At 42.5% G+C, this 21507-nt stretch overlaps 1 protein-coding gene across 2 annotated transcripts in view; it reads right to left on the reverse strand.

Moving 5' to 3' along the window:
- LOC136440328 (polycystin family receptor for egg jelly-like) overlaps nt 1–21507 on the reverse strand; it is a 42199-nt gene that overhangs the window by 16068 nt on the left and 4624 nt on the right. For both annotated transcript variants that reach the window (XM_066436298.1, XM_066436297.1), the window contains exons 2-23: nt 19801–19958; nt 18878–19196; nt 18172–18399; nt 13761–17766; nt 12971–13213; nt 11810–11997; nt 11189–11362; nt 10802–10899; nt 10143–10331; nt 9479–9640; nt 9124–9210; nt 8557–8688; nt 8072–8165; nt 7362–7552; nt 6500–6745; nt 5375–5508; nt 4639–4770; nt 3680–3900; nt 2684–2862; nt 1950–2180; nt 1297–1467; nt 182–342 (exon numbers count right to left, since the gene is read on the reverse strand). In XM_066436298.1, coding sequence (XP_066292395.1) covers nt 182–342; nt 1297–1467; nt 1950–2180; nt 2684–2862; nt 3680–3900; nt 4639–4770; nt 5375–5508; nt 6500–6745; nt 7362–7552; nt 8072–8165; nt 8557–8688; nt 9124–9210; nt 9479–9640; nt 10143–10331; nt 10802–10899; nt 11189–11362; nt 11810–11997; nt 12971–13213; nt 13761–17766; nt 18172–18399; nt 18878–19196; nt 19801–19958 — 7744 coding nt within the window. The remainder of the gene's footprint in view (nt 1–181; nt 343–1296; nt 1468–1949; nt 2181–2683; nt 2863–3679; nt 3901–4638; nt 4771–5374; nt 5509–6499; nt 6746–7361; nt 7553–8071; nt 8166–8556; nt 8689–9123; nt 9211–9478; nt 9641–10142; nt 10332–10801; nt 10900–11188; nt 11363–11809; nt 11998–12970; nt 13214–13760; nt 17767–18171; nt 18400–18877; nt 19197–19800; nt 19959–21507) is intronic.

Below are 21507 nucleotides of genomic sequence, written 5' to 3' on the forward strand. Positions count from 1 at the left end.
CTGCTATTCTCTCTCTCTCTCTCTGTCACTCTCTCTCTCCCTCTCCCTTTCTCTGTCTCTTTCTCTTCATCGATACATTTTTTCGAATCGTTCTTATCCTTAATGTTGAATTTCTAGAATTAAAATACAAGACACTTGCTTATGTATTTCTTAAGCTTAAATTAGAATGCCAGACACTAACCTCTCCCCCGTCTGTATATCCTGGATGACGACCTTGTTACAGTACCAGCTCTGGTATTTGCCCTTCCCGGAGTTGTCGTGCCAGACGCGGAGGAACGTCAGGTAGCCCAGGGACCGGGGAACCCCCAGCAGCACGTGATCGATGTTTCCACGACGCATCAACTGCAATGGAAGTAATTCTATTAAGCCCATTTGCTAGAAATATCACGGAAATCCGTTGTTCCTTTGTTCAGTTATTCTCCTTAGAATATTTTCACAAAATTGCCCCTGCAGTTCCAGAGGAAGCTGCTAGCAGGCCCAAATCTACACCACTTCTTTATTACTTCACAAGCTATCGGCCACCCAAAAACCAAGGGTAAAAAAATACAAAATTTGAAGTTCTGCTGCAGTACCAAGGTCACATACCAAGGGGCCCAAAATCGACCTTGAATTTTGGCTTTACAACACCCGCCCACATACCAAATATCATCGCAAACCATCAAGAGGCTCTTGAGTAATACTAACTGGAGTGGTGCGAAAACACAAACAGACAGACAAACAGACACAACCAAAACTATATCTCCATTTTTCATGGAGATAATAAAACAGGCTTTTCATATGACGTAATTTGCATCATGTAGGATTACAGTATGTCTTTTAAAGACGCCAATATGCTGCTGATGTTATCCAATCACCCACCAGCATGGTCGCCAGGAAATTTAAGGCATAGTTACTATGGTGTCAATTAAACGCCTTTTCATTTCAGACGACTATATGTTTAGCTGTTCATCGTATATAGGTAGCAGGGTAATAGGATCTTTAACATCCAATGAGTTATACCAGGAGAGCTGAGAGATCTCTATGCTGCATGTGTGATTGTGTGATTGGCACTTTTTTAACGCTGATATATGACTGTTGGTTCAAGTGAAGTGGGTAATTATGATATTTGATATAAAAACAATGGTGAAAAGCAAGATCCAATCAACATCTTTGGAGAGACACGTAAAAAGCAAACATGGCACGATGTTTAGTGTGATGCATTGTAGTTCGGCGTCTTTTTGATGACTTGTATTAAATCATCTAGATTGAACGGAATAGAAGAGTAAGGCACGTGCAATGATGAGTATATTTTCCTACCTCTCTCTTCCCGTCGTCTACAATGCGCACGCCCGAGTCTCCCTCCTCTCCCGAGAGGATGAAGTTCACGCGAGACTTGGTTCCCGCGCCGGGGCGCATCCCGGTGTAGATGTCCAATTTGTAAAAGTAACGGTCGTTCTTCGCGTTGTCAACCAATGGAAGTGTACCCCACTGAAAACATTGGAACATTTTGATATTGATTATCTGTTCCCACAAACAAAATATCGTTCTTTGTAAGTTGTGTTTATATCGGCAAAATGGTGGAATATGTAATAAGAAATTATTTCAACGTAACTCGCAATATGACAATTTTCATTGAATAATGATATGTCAGTAGAAAGCTATATACAGAATCATTAGATATACCTTGCAAAACCATATTTGTATACCAGCATCTCGTAATATCTTTTCATCTATACCTCGATGGTATCAGTTATTATAGATCATATTTCTATCGTAACCATACAATACTTTTATTCTGCACTAAGCACTGTGGGGAGCTTATAATAATCAACTTTAAAAAGGGGTAACACGGTAGCTTATTTTTATATCGTAATAAGACTAACTTAAAGACTTTCAAACAACTGAAATTGTTTTTGGGTTGGGGAAGGTTGCATGCAATATGTCAAATGTTAAAAATGTTAACCTCTGACCTTGATGATGTCATACTTGTCTGCACGCCTGGTGAACACGAGCAGAATGACGTATAACAGCAGGATGGACACGACCACGGAGAACACGGCGGCGTTGTCGGAAAGGTTGGCGAACTTTGCGAATACGTTAGAGAAGTCGATGGTGTTCGGAGCCACCACCATCTCGGACCCGAATGACGTCAGATGATTACAGTCACAAACCGTGAACTTGGACGTGGTCAGTGCGGAAACCTTTTTTTTTGTTAAAACAAAAAAATAAACAGATACAGACAAGATGTCGACACACTTAAGTTACATCAAACTTATCTCAGCACCCTCATCGACCAACAAAAAGAATTGAAAAAGTTAAGATATAATAATGCATAAACTTACAAATAGATATATTTATTATGCAATGATGAATCAAAACAACAAATTAGGGTCCAATCTTACTTCTATGAAGACATTGATATAGTAATTTGAATCTTGTGAATAAAATAGGTACAGAAAACTTGTTTTTTGTTTCTAGGATATGAAATAATATATCTATAACTAATGTTTATGAACTAAAATTTGATGTTTTGGTTTGAAAGACAGTTCTATGGTCTGTATTCTTATCGTATAATGATGCAAATTTTTCGAGCAGAGTAGGTTTTTTTCTCCAACTACACTTTGCGGTAACGTGCTAGAAAATAATTATATGAAATAGATGATAAAAAGAAACCACATGCATGTTTAAATTGTCTTATCCTTACCGAACAACCTTCGTTCGACCATGTTTCTCCCTCCTCGTCCCAGTATTTACATCCGGGAGAGAAGACTATCCACTTGAACTCTACTGTCGTGTTGCCTTCTTCCACTAACGTCACTTCCTGAGCCATTGTCGCCTTGCCACCATTTCCTTGTTCACTCTCCTCTACAGTGACTTCCTCACCTAGCATTCACGAGAGATACAGATATTACAACAAGTATTATAAAAAATTAAATTGGTACCCATATCGACCTGCGTAGTTATTAAGCCGGCGTCATAATTCATGCGAGCGTCGGCCGACTTTGTAGATCGCCCGAAGCTCGCCGTATTTCAAAATAGCCCGAGCGTCGACCGTATTTTCCAATGAAAATCTCGGGCGACGTCCGTCGAACACTAAAAACTTAAAAAAATCTCCCATGAGATGGTACCATCTCCTGAAAATGGACGAAGTCAGTATGGACTAACCTGGTAAAAGGCCAATATTTGGATCAACTTTTATTTCTAGAAATCGCCCGAAGCCCACGTAATCGACAGGACTTCGGCCGTACTTCGGCCGAAAATGCACATTTGAAGCTCGCCAACAGGTCGGCCGAGCTGAATTTCTTATTTGTGACGGGGACATTAGCAATGAGACATCCTACATGTCTACAACATTTCACCAAGTTTGTGTATTATGATTTTACATAAATGAACAATACAAAAGCACTGTGGAATGGGTGTGAATACCATGTCTAGAACGTCGAGGTTTCAAAACCAATTCTGTGCATTGAAAATACAGTAAAGTTTAGATAAGAGATACTTAGAGCTTTCGTATATGTTATCTTATGTCATTGAAATGCTTGTAACAAGGCTTCAATTAGCAAAATTACACAGGACCAATATTGATTTTACTATATCATATGGCACAGGCGGTAAACGGTTTAGCAAAAGAAATGTCGGTCTTGCTTTTAGTTTAACACTGCACACACCGCTACAATACCACCTGAGCGGTTCAACTTACTTAAAGCGTCGATGGCGAAATAGTAGAATCCCGGTTCCGCCACGATGTAGTTGGGCACGAAGACCAGGAAGGTGTCCGGCACACCGTGTCCTCCTACATCAAACAGCTCCTCCTCCGTCAGGCCGGCTACCTGCGCCACGAAGTCATAGTCCTCCCGCGTCGGCGGCTTGGCGAAACGGACGTAGACGTCAAAGTCAAGGTCGGGCTGATTAGGCACCAGTCTGTAAAATTTATTCAAGCAACTGCTTGTCAGTGGAGGTTCCGTGCCGAACATAGTACATCCTGGAGAGATCATAAAAACTTTATGCATCATCAGTTGATGTTCACTGATGATTCGTTAATTCATTGATCGATCAAGCAAAACCAATCGGTTGGTTTATAGATTGATTGATAGGTAGATCGAGCCATCGATTGGTTTATTGTTAGGGTAACTTTGACTTATTTAAGTCAGGTGCGCGTAAGCCTACTCGTCAAACATCATGGTTCATTTTTAATGATGACGACCACAATAGCAAAATTAGTCCTTTCGTTGTTTGAAGAGAGTTGAGCGTTTTCTGTATCTTTATTGCATGGAGAGTCCAACAGCCTTTTACTAGCCCGCACACATAAAAATGTAACCCGCTGGCTGGATAACGACGTATCATTATTCTGTGGCCAGTATTATAGTTTTTTTGGCGTAACACACCGGTTAGAGAAATTGATCAAGCCAAACAGGGTTCGAACCTGCATGCAATCTTCTGATTCGAAGTCAGACGCGTTTTGTCCATTAGTCCACTGACCCGTTTGTGTTAACACGCTTTCAACAACATGATAAAGCACTTCCTCTGGAAAACTGTCATCTTCTAAAAAGCTGTGCTTGTACTTTGAATAGCAGGGGAGATGCCAATCTATGAACGAGTAAGCTTGAATATTTTACACGTCATTTCTTATGTGATTTATGATTATGAAAAATGACGTACCCGAAGATAAGAGCGTTGCCTTCGTTGGGAACCTTGGCCTTCATGACGTAGGTGTCGTTGGGGTTGGATTTCAACCAGGTGATGTTCTTAGGCTCCCCGGATCCACCTGACATGCGGTTCTCAATAGTAATACTGGAGAATATAGAATGTAGAATGATATCATTGCAGTAACATCACATAATACATCACTTGGCAGTAGTTACCGTTAGATAAAATCATTCCATACCATCTCGCCATCTCACATCATTTCACACAGAAGTTTTAAAATGTACTTCTTCATAGCCGGTTCGTTCTTCATAGCCGATACAGAAACTTTTCGAAAATAGTGACCTTACTCCTGGCGATATCTACTTTTTCTCATTAAAAAGTGAAAGTGATCGATTCTAAGGTCACGAACGCCGAAATGCATATTAAGGGAGCTCAAAGGATTGTACCTTCTTGATCTTGTGATCTATAACTCATTAGTCGTTTGACTTTAGCCGAAACTTTTGACGCCTCTGGACCTTTGTCAAAGCAAAACTCGTCTAACTCTGACTAATGGTGCCAGGAAACGTCTTAAAAGGTGTCATGTATAGCTTTGAATGAGTGGCTCTTCTTCTTTCCAGTCCTATTTGAACTTCTTGTAAAAAGAAACCTAAAAGACTGTGAGACGTGGTTGTCTGCAGTATCTTTCCCTAACTTAAAGCAGACCGAGGTCGATATTCAATTTCATATTGCAAGGAATATAATCTCTGACCTGATGTTCGTTGAGATGCCCTTGACCCCTACATTGCTACCATTCGACGACATAAAGTTCATGGTGACGACGGGTGACGTCACTGCCTTGGCCGAGTCGTCAAACGTGAAGGGGTTGGTGGGATTGGACATAACCTGAAATAAGAATAAATTCCAACATTTTGAGTCTCGTAGAGCCCACCAATTATGCATTTGGCATTAATTATAGTTGCAGGACGTCTTCACGTATACAATCTTTCCTATACATGACATTTATAAGGCTCTTATAGTAATGAACATTTTGGTTTCCGATTGATAAAGTGACACTTGTTCAAATGCTTATGGACACTGATATACATGTGCAGTAGCAACGGATGATACGATATATACATATGGCGTTAAATGAATCAGATTCAGATTTACTTTTCAATGACATAGCAGGTAGATTGGATAAAATCAAGCTTAAATTGCTTCATTGATTACAAACTTATGTTTGCAACCGCACTCAATTTTAGGTATATACATATTAATAAACCGTAATTAAATCCCCCATAATATACAATAGTTTTGAACAATACTGTTAATACCAGGGTGTGCTCTGTTGCAATTTGACTACGTGTATTTATCATATACAATTTAGAGAAATCCATTCTACTGGATGGGATATCGAACACAAAGTTTGAGAAGAAGCTTTATAATTGTTCAATTATTTTTTACTTGACACTAGGTGTGGATACCGGTTTGGCTTAATAAGGTCCAAGTCCAAGTTTAGGTCCAGATATTTAGGTTCAGGTCCGGACCTGAACCTGGACCTGATCCTGTTCAGTTGATGTTTTGTTTTCTTACTAGGCCAATATTAAGCATAGAGAATTGATACTGACACGCACGACTTTAAAAGTTTCTTGGTGAGAAGGCTTTCAAGACAAACCAGTGTTTGATATTGGAATGTTGCACTCATCTTAAATGCCTTTTTTGTCAGAGGGGAGACTCAAAACACTTTTCATCAAACAAAATAGAAAAATATATTTGTACTTTGTTCAAGTTTTTCTGGACTCAGGTTTTTGGCTTTCAGTTTTTTTGGACTCGGTTCTTGAATGTTATAAAGGTCTGAATCAGGTCCAGCAAACCGGTATGCACCCCTACTTACCACTGTGTTCATACTGTCCATTTCTGTATCGTTGCCGAACATATCTCCTGCACTAGGTAGGGCGAAGCTGCCACCTCCAATATCAAGTGACTTGTTGCCGGAATCTTCAATGTTATCGCTGACGACAGCTATATTAAGTTGATCTGACTCGATGACCGTAGGGGCTTCACCGATCAGCTTCTTCCCTGACACAGACTTGGCGGCTGTGCTAGCAGCGCCCATACCAGTATTGGCAACTTTCTTGGCCTGTGGAAATAAAGAAAAGAACATCAACTATCTCTTAATGTAGACAGGGAACGGTATTGTGATCTTCCAGACACTTTTGATCAATAGACCGATCCACGGGCCCACCAATCTCCATAATGATAAAGTAATGCAAGATAAAGATATAAAAATGCATATATTTTGGCGGATATAGAGACACTCTCTCAGTGGTCGAACCGATAATTACTACGCTATCATTGGTTTGCTTATTTTACCACTTTGAGATGGCGGACTACTCTGAATCTTTGCCTGTAAATACAAATTATCATCTATCAAAATATCAAGTTACAGCAAAGTGATTTTGCATGATGACGTCGAAAAAACCCAGTCATAACACAGAGACTTAAACTGTTACAATAGGTAAAAGATTTAGATACTGTACACACACTTTACTACTCGCATCCATAACACGTTTTGCTTGGAAACAATAGAAGAAGGTGACAACACCCACCCACATACTTTTGAATCATCACAATATATTCTGCCACGACCGCTGTGGACAGTTTTGCCGTGGTGCTACATACACCTTATTAGTTTGTATGTCACCTTATGAAATGCATTTGCATATAACATAATATATAATGGGACAGAATCTTACCGATGGTCGTTCGGCCAGTTGTCTTAAGTATTTCTTCCTCCTCTTCATCTCCTCGTAGAAGAGGTACTCCTCGACACTCTGGTCCGGCGGAGGCACGTCGGGCGGGGGCGGCTTGCTGAGGTTGTCAAACATCTCCTTCACGTCGGATGTCTCTGATGCCTTCATCACGCTGCCCAATGAGCCTACGAGGTCTGAAGTAATCAGATCAACCAATTGAGTCAATCAAAATAAACCTTATATATGCAATGATGAAGGGCAAGCCGCTAGGAACAGAAACTGATCATGAAGATTAAGTTTGCCATATTAATTGCCTATTCCAAAAACTACGTGACTTATTTATAAAACCGCAAAATTAGTAGCTACTGAAAGAATGATCAGCAAAGAAAACAAGATAGTAATGAATTTGAAGGAAGAAACAGAAGAAAATTGTGACGCAAAAATAACAAATATTGGTTGGCGTTGGATACTAGCAGTTTAATTAATTCAGTCTTGGATGTTTTTAATTTTTTTAACTTTTAGGGGGAAAAGATTTTATTTCGTTTTTTTTCATAAAATCAGTGTTAAAACATAAGATTTGATAACTCCTGTGAGGTTATCAATAACTAGAAGTTTTGGCGTAAAGGAATTCTAACGGTTTGTGTGTACAATGGAAACACGTGTTTATCGAATCGCCAATCAAGGCTTTGCAAAGATATCGCGATATGACTCACCGCCTGCTACCTGGTTCACCATTTCTTCGTCGACCTCTTCGCCCATTCCGTCAAACTGCCCCGTCATTCCGGACAGAGAGTCTATTGATCCCTCCTGCAATAAAAGAATTTAGAAATGTTCAATCCTGTATAATTACTTTTAGCTTCTTCTTCTTCTTCCTCTTTCGCAATAAACATACGTTTTGCCTTGGGGAGGTTGTCGGTTCAAACGAGTCATACCAAAGAGTAAAGATGTCATATATGTAGTGCTTTCTCTGCTTAGCACTTAGAAATAATGAGAATGTGTACGGTAGTTGAACATGTACGTACAACACTTCCAGTGGAGTAAACTCCTACTGTACTGGCCCAGTGTGGCCCAAGTTCTATAGAAACGGAAGTGAGCACCGCCTTTATACACTGAGACTGTAAGAAGGATTTTACCGAGTGTTTTTTGTGAAAAAAACCTAAACCAACTGATATTCATTTCCCCCGGTTTCTGTACGTACTTGTGTTCCCCGTTCCAGCTCGTCCGGTGCTCCGGAGATGGTCCGTGTGGCGCTGGCTGCCTGGAGGATGTCTTCAGGCGCTTCTGCCACGCCTCCTATCGTACCCACGTTGGACGCCATGATCTTCCGAATCTAGAGTCCCAGATAGAGATGATATAGAGAATATTAGTTGAAAACTAGACATGATCGAAAATCGTAAGAATTTTGTTCATCAGTTTCATTTTCAATTGTCAAATTGACAACATGGGTGGGTTGAAACATGAGACCTCTTTGGACATATACATAGATCGCTGGCATCTTACAGTGCACTTATAAGAATCATTTATGACAGAGTGTGAAGGGCAAGGAATGATGGCGGAAGCTGGTACTGAAAGTGACCTTGGTCCCGAAAAGGTGAAGGTGATATAAGTCTGCAATTTCATTCAAATCTCTTAAAACTTCTATTACAGGCTTAATAAAGAAAAATACATGGACATATTTACAGCTCTATTGAACGTTGCCAAACTAGTCACAAATATAGGATTCCAAACAACAGTAGACGAACTATTGGAATTACTATCTCCTTACCCTCTTTCTGTGCTCCTTCCGGATGTTCTCGTCAGGCGGCACCGTCGGAATTCCACACTCTGGGTCCAGTTGAGGCTCTATAGGACACTTAAACACAAGAAAAGAACACCAACATTATTGCAGACTCAAGCCCAAAGATAATGTTGTTGTGATGCTTTCTCTCAGTGACTGTGACCTGTCGTAGATTCACGTAATAACTATATATTTGTGACATTACCAATCGTTGATGTATTATCTAGATAGGATCCACGTAACTACGACTTCTAGGAAAACATTCACTTTTACAAAAGTGCTGTAACTTACTAAGTAAAATTTACATGACGGGACGTCTGCATGTAAAATATCGCCTTCTTACTTTTGAGTTCATAACAGAGGTGAGGGACTCCATGAGAGAGGCGGTCTCTTTGCTCTTGGTTTCCGCCATCATCCTCGCCAGTTCGCTGTTCGGTCCGTCCGTCACTCTGAGGAACAGCTCCTCGTAACTGTTCACTCCGCACGGTAGTTTGGGAGGTTTCACCTTGGGTGATGAATATTTGTAAACTATGTTAGAATTCTTTATACCAGGAGGTTCTTTGTACAGAAACAATGAGATAATACCTAGCCGACGTTTCGGTGACAGTCTGTTCCTTAGCGTTAGTGACTGATTCTACTTCGCATTGCAGCTAGGTGTCGTTGCTGCAGTGTGAAAAATTCAAACCAAAACGGGATAATTGAGAAGGGAGTATGGATTAGAAAATCTTTTTCAGTCATGAACTATGGATGGCGAGGTTGGGGGTGGTGGTGTGTATAAGGTCAGTCACGTTTGGTACCGCAGTCCTTGCACTGCAGCAGCGACACCTAGCTGCAGTGCGAAGCAGAACCAAGCATTCATTAGCGCCCTGATGAGATGACAGACAGTCCACCGAAACAACGGCTAGGTATTAACTCTTCTTTGAATGGAAAACAAAACATTATTGCTCTTGTTATACATATGGATATCTAGTTTTTATACGCTTTGTATATAACACACAGTCATCTACCTTGACGATCAGTCTGTAGTCGGCGTACGCCTCGTAAGCGTCGAAGACTTGAACCAAGATGTCTGCGGCGAAGTCCCGCTCGCAGTCTCCCATGGCGATCTGTACCGGCATGGTGAACGGGATGTTCCCGAAGTAGATCAGGTTCGTGTCGCCCATGATGATGGAGTTGAACTTGTACTTTAGGGTAACCTGTGGGAGGGGGGCAAGAGTAAAGGGTTGTAAGCCGCTGAGTGTCAACTCAATATTGGAGACCTTCATTACCGTTACTTCATCAATATTACGCATATCTCTTCCCATTTCGATGCCAGATGTTTCTATTACAACTAAATGCTTTTACCAACAGCAAAATATATCTATCTATCTATCAGTGTACGTCCTTCATACCTTTCAAGTAGATCAAATCGAAAGTCAATAAGTGACACTGAATTGAAACTAAAGCGTTGGCAATAAGATCAAAAGAAAGATAGCGAGAAAGAAAGAAAATACAAAGAAAACTACGTCGTGCCTGTATCAAATGTTGATGCTATAAAACAAGTCAAATCAAGAACAAAACTATTCATTCTGCTCAAGAGGTTATATTCAATACAACATAGTTGTTCGGATGTAACTAACGGTATTCAACTTGGCTGCGTAATAGGTTCAAGCAGATGACCTCTGACCTTTGGTGGCTCCACCCCGGGCGGTACTCTCTGTTCTAAGTCCCCCTCGTCCTTCCAGCCAGTACACTCCACGATGAACATGGTGTCATACGCGTGACCTAAACAAAAGAAATTTTATCAACATTTTCTGTACAAGAAAAACATTGAAAATTGGCCGAAATCGTTCCCTAAACGCACACGTGGCTTTGATAGAGCCGGCCAACAAGAATGACACACGTTTCTGTCACATGACAGTCATATTTCGTACGACATATGCGCAGAACGACTGTCTCAAGATTAAGAATATCCAGAATTTGCAGGTATATATGCTAGTACCATATGTGGCATCCACAGGGTCCTTGCATATAATTACACCTCTATGAAATCTCTGACTACAAACAGACTTACCGACTTTCGGACTGATGTCACATTTCCCGCCATATGGAACGTAGTTGATGACGTATTCACCCTCGGAGAATCCGGGCGTTTCCGGATTGTTGGCGTACGCTTTGACTCTCACACGGTAGGTGGCGCCCTGTTCTAGGGTGTCCGGCCGGATGGCGAGCGACGACGTACTGGCACCTTGATGTTTGAAATGCAAGAAATAAGTTATTCATACACCCACAAAGACTTCATGGTAGAATGTAAACGTCTTTATCAAAGTAATATTAGCTTTTTAGTGTGAAATTCACCGAGAGCCATTTCAATGTGATATAGTTCTAATTTTATCTTAAATGAAAACAAAATACAGTACATGTGTTAAATTCAATGCTTAAGTGACCGTGAAATACACATGCAAATTCAAATTTAACTGGCAACTTTCGGGTTTTGACCATCTAATATGGCGGACAATGCTGACGTCATAATCACGTGAGTGTAAACGTCTTATCAACAAGTATTGTAAATGTAGAAATGTTATGTTCGTGGTTTTCGCGGTGAACTCTTTACCGCGAACTTAAACCACCGTGATAAGCTCTCCCTCTCTATTAAACCCCGTGTACTTTGCATGGTACAGTATATAAACCTCACCTGTTTGAGACAAGTTGCCTAAGTTGGGGACCTCCTCTAGCAGCGGCGCCTTCTCCGGTATGGTGTGGTTGACTCTGAAGAGTTTCCAGGTGTAGGTGAGTCTGTTGCCGCGGCGACAGCTGGTGCAGACCGCCTGGAGCTTCAGGACGCCCCGGGGGTTCACCTTCTTCCAACAGTTGCTCACACACCTCGGGAGGAAACAATTGCAGTTATGTTTACTAAAATGTAGCTTTACATTTGGAAACACCAAAGGACAATACACGCGAGTTGCAAATCCACCTCCAAACTTGTACGTATATATTTTGGTTTAGATATTTTTGCAGCCGAAGAAGTAATTGTTTTGGTTAGATAACTAGGCTGCACAACAGTGGGTCAATGTCGTTAATTTCTACCCCGCAAACTTTACTTACCCCCCCCCCCCCACACACACACAAAATGTGAGTCCTTTTTTGGCGACGATCTAGGGGCGATGGCATTGTTGACCAATCAAAATACCTGTATTGATGGACCTCTTGCAACTAATACGAGCTTAAATGTACGAACAAGTGTGATAGGCCCTAAGGTTATCTAAATTGTTGTGGTAGGAATAACACTTAGTAGTTAAAAAGGCCAAAATCTACATACTTGAGAGTAAGTCTATTCGGGTATAGTACCGGCACAGCATTGATTGTCCGGCATCTTGAACCTGTACCTTTGATTTATTTTCGCGGTATTGTATACAGCCCAGCCTACGAATTAGTAAATCAAATAGACAAAAAGGCTATTTCATCACATGAACACTGTCATTAATGTGATGCCTACAAAATACTATGTTAACGCTGTATAATTGTTCATGTCGACAGATTCTAATTATGTTGTGTAATGCCTTTTCGTTTTAATGCTGATGATATTTTAGATGTATTGTTTTACAAGAGTACAGTAAAATCAGCACAATTTAGTCTCGATGACTCCAAAGCTGATTTGACAGTAAAGTTTGAAAGTTTGTGATGTTGTTTGTCTAATTTTTGTTCATTCAAAATAACGCAACTCACGGTCCCCCATTTACCACGGTGTTTCTCTCGTCTTCCCCTCATTGTCGCGATGATATACTCAACTTGGTGAAATTTTATTTACGTACTTAAGGAACGTTTGAAAATGTAAGTTTGATTGGTTGGTTCTTACCTGACTTCCATCTGTGGCACGACCGGGGGCAGTACCTCTAACGTCTGTTCAAACATCGCTACGCGGTCGTCTTTCTTGGCGACTATCCTGGTGACATAGGTCTCTCCCGGGGAAAAGTCGGTCGTGTTGAGGTAGTAGTAGTCCGTGCTGGTGTTGAACGGGGCGTACCCGGTGTCGTAACACCCTCCTTCGGTGGAGTCATCTGGGTTATCAGGCAAGATCTCGAATGGGAGGCGGCAATACCTGAAGTGAAACGTTGCAGGAGAAAGCACACATGGCGTTAATATATACAGAATAGCCAGTGCTGCTTTGGTAATATCGTGAGAAAAAATACATATTTAGTAGTCACAGAGAGAGAGGGAGAGAGAGAGAGAGAGAGAGAGAGAGAGAGAGAGAGAGAGAGAGATACACATACAAACACATAAACAAACATACATACGTAAACACACACACATATACATTATTTATACACATACACGCAAGCACACATATCGGCAAACCCGCACACACACGCAAAGCACACCTCACACACACACACACACACACACACACACACACACACACACACACACACACACACATACGCATGCAAAAACACACATATGATCTAATTTGTACGGAATATGTGACACTACAAAATAGCAATGTACGGATTCAAATAAGTTGTTGCAGATGCTTGGGCTCTGATATTGTTATTGGAACTATCGGTAGCAAACCAGATAGCTAATAATCAAGATTATTATAAATGGTTGTTTTCTGTAAATGGTGTCAGCAAATAGTAGTCACGTACCAAAAGTATTCCATGCCCGTCTTGTCCCATTTCTCTACGTCAGGGTCATAGGTCAGGGAGCTTGCGTCAAGCAGAAGTAGTGTGTCGTTGTCCACGGCTTTGCTGATGCCTCCCTTGATGCCTGCCTTCAGGTCAGACTTGATGATCTCGAAGTAACGGAAGTCCTCATTGGCTATGCCTTCCGTTCCCACCACCTCTGGGTCAATCTCTACCTCCAACGTAAGTTTGTAAAAACCGTACTCGAATGTACGTGCTTTGAATAAGACGTCAGCTTTTCTCTTGAACTTCATGTTGTAGACCTCCCACTCTTGAGGCTTGCCGTTGGATCCGGTTCCTTCTTTGAGTTTTAGCGCTTGCCAGTTGAACTGAGCAGCGTTTCCTGCATCGCAGTTTAGACTAACGATCGCCATAAGCGGGACCTTTGACGAACGTGTGTGAACTCTTCTTGTATTGAATGTTTTGCCTTCTCCCTGCATCTCTACAATTGGGTAGTCGCATTCGACGTTGAGTATGTGAATCCGGTCTTCTAGAACAATTGATGATACAGCATTCGAGCCGTTGATTCTGATTTTGAATAGTCCGAGCCCTAGGTAGGTATGTGTGTGGTTTATATACTTCTGTTTCTTTGGGTTGATCTCGTGGAAAGGGTAGTCACGGTACGCTGGGATATCGGCGCATCCCGCTAGGGGGTCTCCGTACACGTCGACGGCTCCATCACCGTTGTCCCAGACGTAACACGCATGCGTCCCGAGATGCTCAGTCTTCAGCATGAACGTTATGGTGTCGTTGAGCCTCCCGGGGCGTACCCTCGATCCCGACGTTCCAAGCGAGATGAACCTCATTGGCTCCTGCACGATGATTGCTTTATTCAAAACCTCCGTCACGTTTTCGTTCGGGTTCTTAGCCTGAACCGTGACGTAATACGCTCCGTCCGAAGCGTACTTGTGTTCGGCAACAGGACCAGGAGTTTCCGCGACGGAACCGTCTCCGAAATTCCACAACCACGAAACCACTTTCCCTGTTTCGACGGACGCCGTGAAGCGTATAGGATACTGGATCGGAAAGTAGTCCTGATTCGGTCCGAAACCTTCCTGGGTCTCACTGTCGCCTACTACAGAATACATCGAGATAGCGAGACCAGAGATAGCTTCGGACATCCAGGATACAACTGTGAAGTTTTGCGCGCTGATGAAATTTCGTACTTGAGCGTGGGTGACTATTTCACCAAAATTGCTCGGGCCGTACTGATATACTTCATCATATCGGTGCGTGTCGTCTATAGATACCGGGCCTGAGGTCTTGATAGTGCCGTCACCCCAGGTCCAGTCTACAAGAATATCTGTAGGCGGGAAGCCGTCACCTTCGTACATTACTGTAAAGGTAACGTTACCGGGTGGATAATACACCGGTGCGTTACTGAAGACTCGTACGTCCCTTACAGGATGCTCTACTACTATCGGCTCCTCGTACATGAACTGTCGCCACGAAATCAGGTTATAGGCCGTTACCGTAACGTTGAAGAGTCCCTTGCGGGGGTAGGTGTGCGTGAATGCGGTTGTAGTAATTTCTGCGGCCGGTCCTTCGATGTAGAATGTTTCTACATGGCCGTCACCCATGTCTAGTTCCATTGTTACCTCAGTGCCAGCGGATAGATCAATCTCAACGTTGGCTTCATCGCCAAACTCTAAATGAACGGGGGTGACTATGGTTATGTCAATGTCCCCAACCGGTTCTTGCATGTGGACTTCAGCAGTGATACGTTGATCACTTACGTCGTTCCAGCACAAGGCTGAAGCGTCAGTTTTCCCTAGCCCCTTGTAGGTGTGCTGTACTGTGAGGTTACGTTTTGAGGTGACTACTGCCGGGTACACTGTTAGACCCTCGCCATCACCAAACTCGAAGTCACAAGTCATGTTGCTCGGAGATCCAATCCCTTCTGGTAAAGAAACAGCAAAGGTCACGATCCCAGGAGGTAGAGGGTCTGGTTTTGAACTTGTCAAAGTCATCTCTCTAGCAGCATTCATGACGTGAACTTTTTGGTCAAGTTCAGCTTCTAGAGAATTCAGGTGGTTCTGAGCTGTTACTTTGACCTTGTATTTTCCCTCGTGTTGGTAGATGTGGTAGAACTGGTAGATGTCGCCGCCATTGACTGGATCGTAACTGTTGTCATCTGTGGTTCCATCTCCGTAGTCTACTAAGAACACAACGCCTGCTCCGTACCGCACTGTAGCCTCCAGCGTAAAGTTCTCGCTGACGCTGGTGTATAGATACGACGGCGTCAGGATCTCTAAGTCGAAGAGATAGTCCCCAATCATGATGATTGTTGACAGTTGCGTCTCACTGACGTGATTCACGATTCTGACGGTGACGTCGTAGAAACCGTACACGCCGAAGACGTAGTCTTTACGGTAAGGATCGTCGACAGATAGATCGAAGGATTCGTCCGAGCTGTCTTGGTTGTCAAAGTCGAAGATAAACTTTGGGTCCGTAGGCTTGGTGAATCCAGGTTCTTGCGAAACGATGAACGTGACTGTATCGTTCGGACTGGACACGTTGTTGGCTACCAGGTACAACCCTTCCACGATGTTTTCGATCTTGATCGTCAAAGTTTCTTTCTCCGAGCTCACGAAGTTTGCCACCTCGACTTTTACGTCGTATACATCCGGCGAGGAGAAGTTAAAGGTCATGACTTCCTCGTGCCCTTCGCCAGGTGTCGGTCCACGAACTTTTCTGGCAAACGTTTTGGTATCGTAGAAATCCCAAAGGTAGAACGCATTGGAGCCGGCGGCAATTCTGGTGGTAAAAGTAACGGTCTCAAGAGGGGTGGCGTAGTATTTATCAGCTGTTGCTTGAAAACCTGTGATTCTGTCCTCAACGTTGATGAAGACCACGTGAACAAGGCTGCTCACCGGATTGGTCACTTCAAGTACGGCCACGTGTGTGCCGGGACAGGTGTAGTCTGATTGAGTTATCTCGGCTGAAGCTGAGTGGCCACCTTCGTCAACCGTTATATCGGCGATGCTAACGTTATCCAGTCGAACTGCACTGACACTTCTCCATTCTCCTTGCTCAATGCGCCACGTGAGACTCGCAGCGTCTCCAAACTCTACAACTAGGTTGTTCACGGCTTCTACACGAAGTGATTGTCCAACTAGAGCCGTAGTCTCCGCCACCATGGTGTTCCTCTTGGAACTGCAGGTCAATGTGACAGTGTACACACCGACTTCTGTGTAGGTGTGTGTGAATTCTGTCTGATAGTCACCGTCTTCTGTGATCTCTTCTGTTGTCGTGTCTCCGAAATCCCAAACGCATCGAACGGAGGCGTCTGTGGCCATATCTCTTTCAAAGGTGGTGGGGTTGCCTAGTTCGGTAAACTTCCCCTGCATGTACACGTCTAACGAACGGACCGGGAGGACGAAGTCTTCAACTTCTGTAGGCACGAAGTAGTAGACATTCGGGTACGTTACATCATTCCAAGCCATGATGGATACATTGTACATCCCGGCTTCCGTGAATCTATGATACACGTGTGGTGATGTTGTCAGCTTCGGCTCCGTCCCATCTTTGAAGTCTACGTAGTAAGAAAGGTCGGCTCCGGCTGCGTTTGTGATGTTGAGCATGATCGTTTCGTCTGTTTCTATCTCGGTGGACGAGAACTTGACTTCGCCGGAGAGGCCCGTAAGCTCTTCGGGGAGGTCGTGGACTTTCAGCAGCGCGGTGGTGTAGAACAGGGCGGCTGCTGACTGCGTCCCGCAAGTACCGCCCTCCGGTTTCTCACCGATACAGGCAGTACCGCACGTGGTGACGTCGTACGATGTCGTTTCTCCCTCTTGGTACATGTCGGAGGAACAGAAGCAGGCGTCTTTGAGAACGGCGATTGGGTAGGAGTCGGCGGCGCAGGCTTCCCGGCAGTTGGCGGGAGACAGGTCCGCGGGCGGTACGGACGGAGAGACGGTGTAGACCGGGCTCTGTGGGTCGTCTTCAACGCAGTCGATGTAATACAGATCTGGGGTTGAAAAAAGAGTCTTCAATGCAATTATGTTGGAAGACTTATGCTATCTTTATCTTAAAAAAAAAAACACCTGAAAAGACGCATAGCTATGAGCAATGTACAAACTTTCAGTATGGTAGTTGCACTGATGACCAATATCGCTAGGTGGTATTGTGTGCCCATAAATGCCTCAAAATATTGTTTAGTTAGCATTGAGTATTATGGTACAGCCCACGACACAAAATGTGAGTCCTTTTTTGGCGACGACCTAGGGGCGATGACATTGTTGACCAATCTAAATACATGCATTGATGAACTTCTTGACGTCGTCAATCGTGAGGGCTTCCTCCAACGACACAAAATCTGAGTTCTTTTTGGCGACACCATAGGGGCGAGAACATTTTACACCATCCTACAAACCTGCATTGATGAACTTCTTGACGTCATCAATGGTGAGGGCTTCCTCCATGAAGACGAGTGTTGAGAGGTAGCCCTGTCCGTAGTAGTCATCCATGTGGTTAGCCCTGCCCAGGAACAGGTTAGGGGCGGGGTCAAAGTCACGGTCGGCATCGTGTAGGGTGTCCGGGATGATGGCGAGAGACAAGTCGGCGTGAGCCGCTAACTCACCGTCCACGTACAACTCCACACCTGAGGGAGGGGGTAGTCGGCGTCGGTGGGATGGAGAATGTAAAAAAATAGAAAGATAAACAAACAAACGGAAGACAATGGAAAGTAGAGTCATATTGCAGAAAAAATAAGTGTGAAATATGATCTTAGAACAGGTGTTTATAGAACTACCTCAGCACGCTTTGTCTTAGACTTCTTGACGTTTTATAGTGGCAATACATATCGAACGACGGAAATGTCTATGTCTACCGTAGTACACATCTACTTAATAGAGAGTTGACGGAGAAAAATGTTATTGATGAGAAGCATTGCAATATTTAGTAGAACGCGCCACACCTTTATGACATTTCCTGCTGTTCCCATTCGTATATTTTACAGAAAGAGCGAAGAACGTCACTTCAAGCATTGGTCTTTAAACTTGATCATGGCGCTCTATAGAAATTCTGGCTAAAGAAAAGAGAAAAAAAAAACATATAACGCCATTTTAGTTATTCCTTACCCGTGTCGTTGCTCCATGTGAAGAGTATGTTGGTCCACTGCATCGTCTGTAACTCGAAGTTGATAAACCACCTCTGCTGTTTGCTGATCACGCCGACCTCGTAGGCTTCCTTGTCTCCGATGTACCCAAAGTAGAATCCTCGGGAGGAAGGCGACTGTCCCCCCGAGGAGACCAGGTAGCCCGTCTCGGTGGGTAGGTTCTCGGCGAAGTACAGGACGGAGAGGGTGAACCCCTTGGTGCAGAGGTTGACGTCGCTGATGCAGGATTTGGAGAAGTAGCCCAGGTTTGCCCATGACGACTCGCCATCAAATGACATTGCCTTCGGAAAAAATAAATTATATCATAAGCAGTTCCTTTTAGTTGTCTTTGTACGTAGATGGGTACTACTACAGATGTGAATCATCAAACACATGTAATCAAATGTCTTACTCATCACCGCTTCCTTGATCAAAAGACTACAATGAAGCCCCAAAGTATACATGACCAACATGTAACGACAATAATAGATGCTTGTACAAAAAAAAACATCTAAGCATTTAAAAGTAGTCCTTGGCTTATCATACTTAGTCTTGTGAATTTTCGACGAAGTCAACCCACAAAATCTCTAAACTGTGTTTTATCTGACAACCAAAATACAAGAATTCAATGCATATGCGCTGCATGATACAAATATCCAATATGCAATATCTAATCTTTATCTTCTCTGGCAACCAAAAGATAATTCAATGCGCTGCATTATAGAAATATCCAATATCTAATCTATATTTTCCCTGACAACCAAAATATAATTCAATGCACTGCATGATACAAATACTCAATGTCTAATCTACATGGAACTGCGGCAGATTTTTCGTTGGCTGGAATCATCTTGTCCTTGTTATAGAATATTTGCAAATCTAGCTAATGTTCTTATATATACGTACCTTGATTCCGGCCGTCTCCACTTGATCGGGTATGTTATGGGCTAGGGCGGCCACGGGCTCGGCCTCCAGGCCCAGCTGTGCCTTCTCTCCCCCGAAAGTCGTCCCGTTGACATCCAGCTCATCCAGCGGCCAGTTGAAGAATGCCACCGACAACTCATCTAACAAGTTTGTGAAGAATTTAGAATTGAATGAAAAATTGTTCACGTTCCATGATTCTATTTATTAGGCCTCGAAATGTATGATTAATGAGGAGAATGTCTCTTGTTGACAATGTGCAATTTTCAACCTAAGTTACATGAAACTAAACTCGGTGAAGTTTACGTTTTTTCTCACCTCAAAACCTTTCAACTGTTATGATCTCATATTGAATCAGAGCAAAACATATTAATCAACGATTTATGTAATATGATTACTGCTCTACTGCATTTTAAGCTCATTTCTTATTGTTTAGATGTTGTTTTCATATCTTCATTATCTTTTTATCCAATCCAAATAGATGTATCCGGTTAGTTACTATAGCCTTGTTTACCCCCTTATCAGTTCGGTTTAGTTATCATAGGTCATGATTTTTTATGTTGCTGGGGCATCCGTATATATGTCCCATGGACTATACCTACAATGTTCAGAAAATACATAAACAATTTTTACAGATGTAGGCATGAGAACAGGGTGGCATCTTTTCTAGGCTAAGGCGTATAATTGAGTATGAAAATAATGAACAAAATGAAATAAAAATTGTGTGGGATCCCGGGCCATGCTTATGTTACAGGATTTTTATTTCTTATGTTGATCCAATTCGGAGTAAGTTGTTTATGTCATTCAAATGAAGCCTTAAATAATAAAAGGAAATGAGCAAGTAATATAAGTAGACTTATTCTAAAGTATTGTCTTAATTTGAGGATTGTGAATCTTTCAGCTCTCCACAAACCTAACCGTATTAAGCACTTGTTAGATTAAAAAAAAAAGAGTGTTTGACAAATGACACTGACTAAAAGAACAATCACAGTATCGTTTGAATCCATATGAATATAAAACAAAGCAAAATCAATATGTGGGTTTCCGAATAACGTCATCGACACGTTGTTACGCACGTTCTCGCGTGAGAACAAGACCTCGGGAAGTCTCGCGGGATTAGCCACCTGTCGGCGAGATTACGTTAGCGCATTCATTCTCGCACGAAAATACGTGTATGAGTGATTGTTTGCTAAAACGATATGTATGTGATGTATTGTATGACTATGTCGGACACGATCCCCCTAGAGATATTTGCTCACTTTATTGTTGCGTGGAAATGTAGAGGAGTATTGTGGGTTTTGTGCGTTATATTGACTTATTAAAGTTGGACTAGTGTGCACGATTTTTTTATGGTGCTGCATTGGCATTTATTAGATAGCTAAAACACAAGTCAAGTCAAAAACACAAGATAAGCAATACCTTAATACCTCGACTATATATTTTTGTCATACATTTACATACATTGGTTTGCTTAGTGATCTTACGACAAGAGAGTAGAGCTTCACCTAAAGACCTAGATGATTAAGAAACAAAGATGTGCACATATTCTCTTTCAGTAGTGGAAAACAGATAAAGAGCGCTAATTTCTCTTGTTGCTTTGTCTTTTAAAGAGTTGCTTCGTAAGAAGGTACAAGTGATTTTTGTTCAGATCTTGATTGCACGCCCTGTATTGTCTCGATAAGCAGGGTTTGC

Source organism: Branchiostoma lanceolatum, chromosome 8 (assembly GCF_035083965.1).
Source record: "Branchiostoma lanceolatum isolate klBraLanc5 chromosome 8, klBraLanc5.hap2, whole genome shotgun sequence".
NCBI lineage: Eukaryota > Metazoa > Chordata > Leptocardii > Amphioxiformes > Branchiostomatidae > Branchiostoma > Branchiostoma lanceolatum.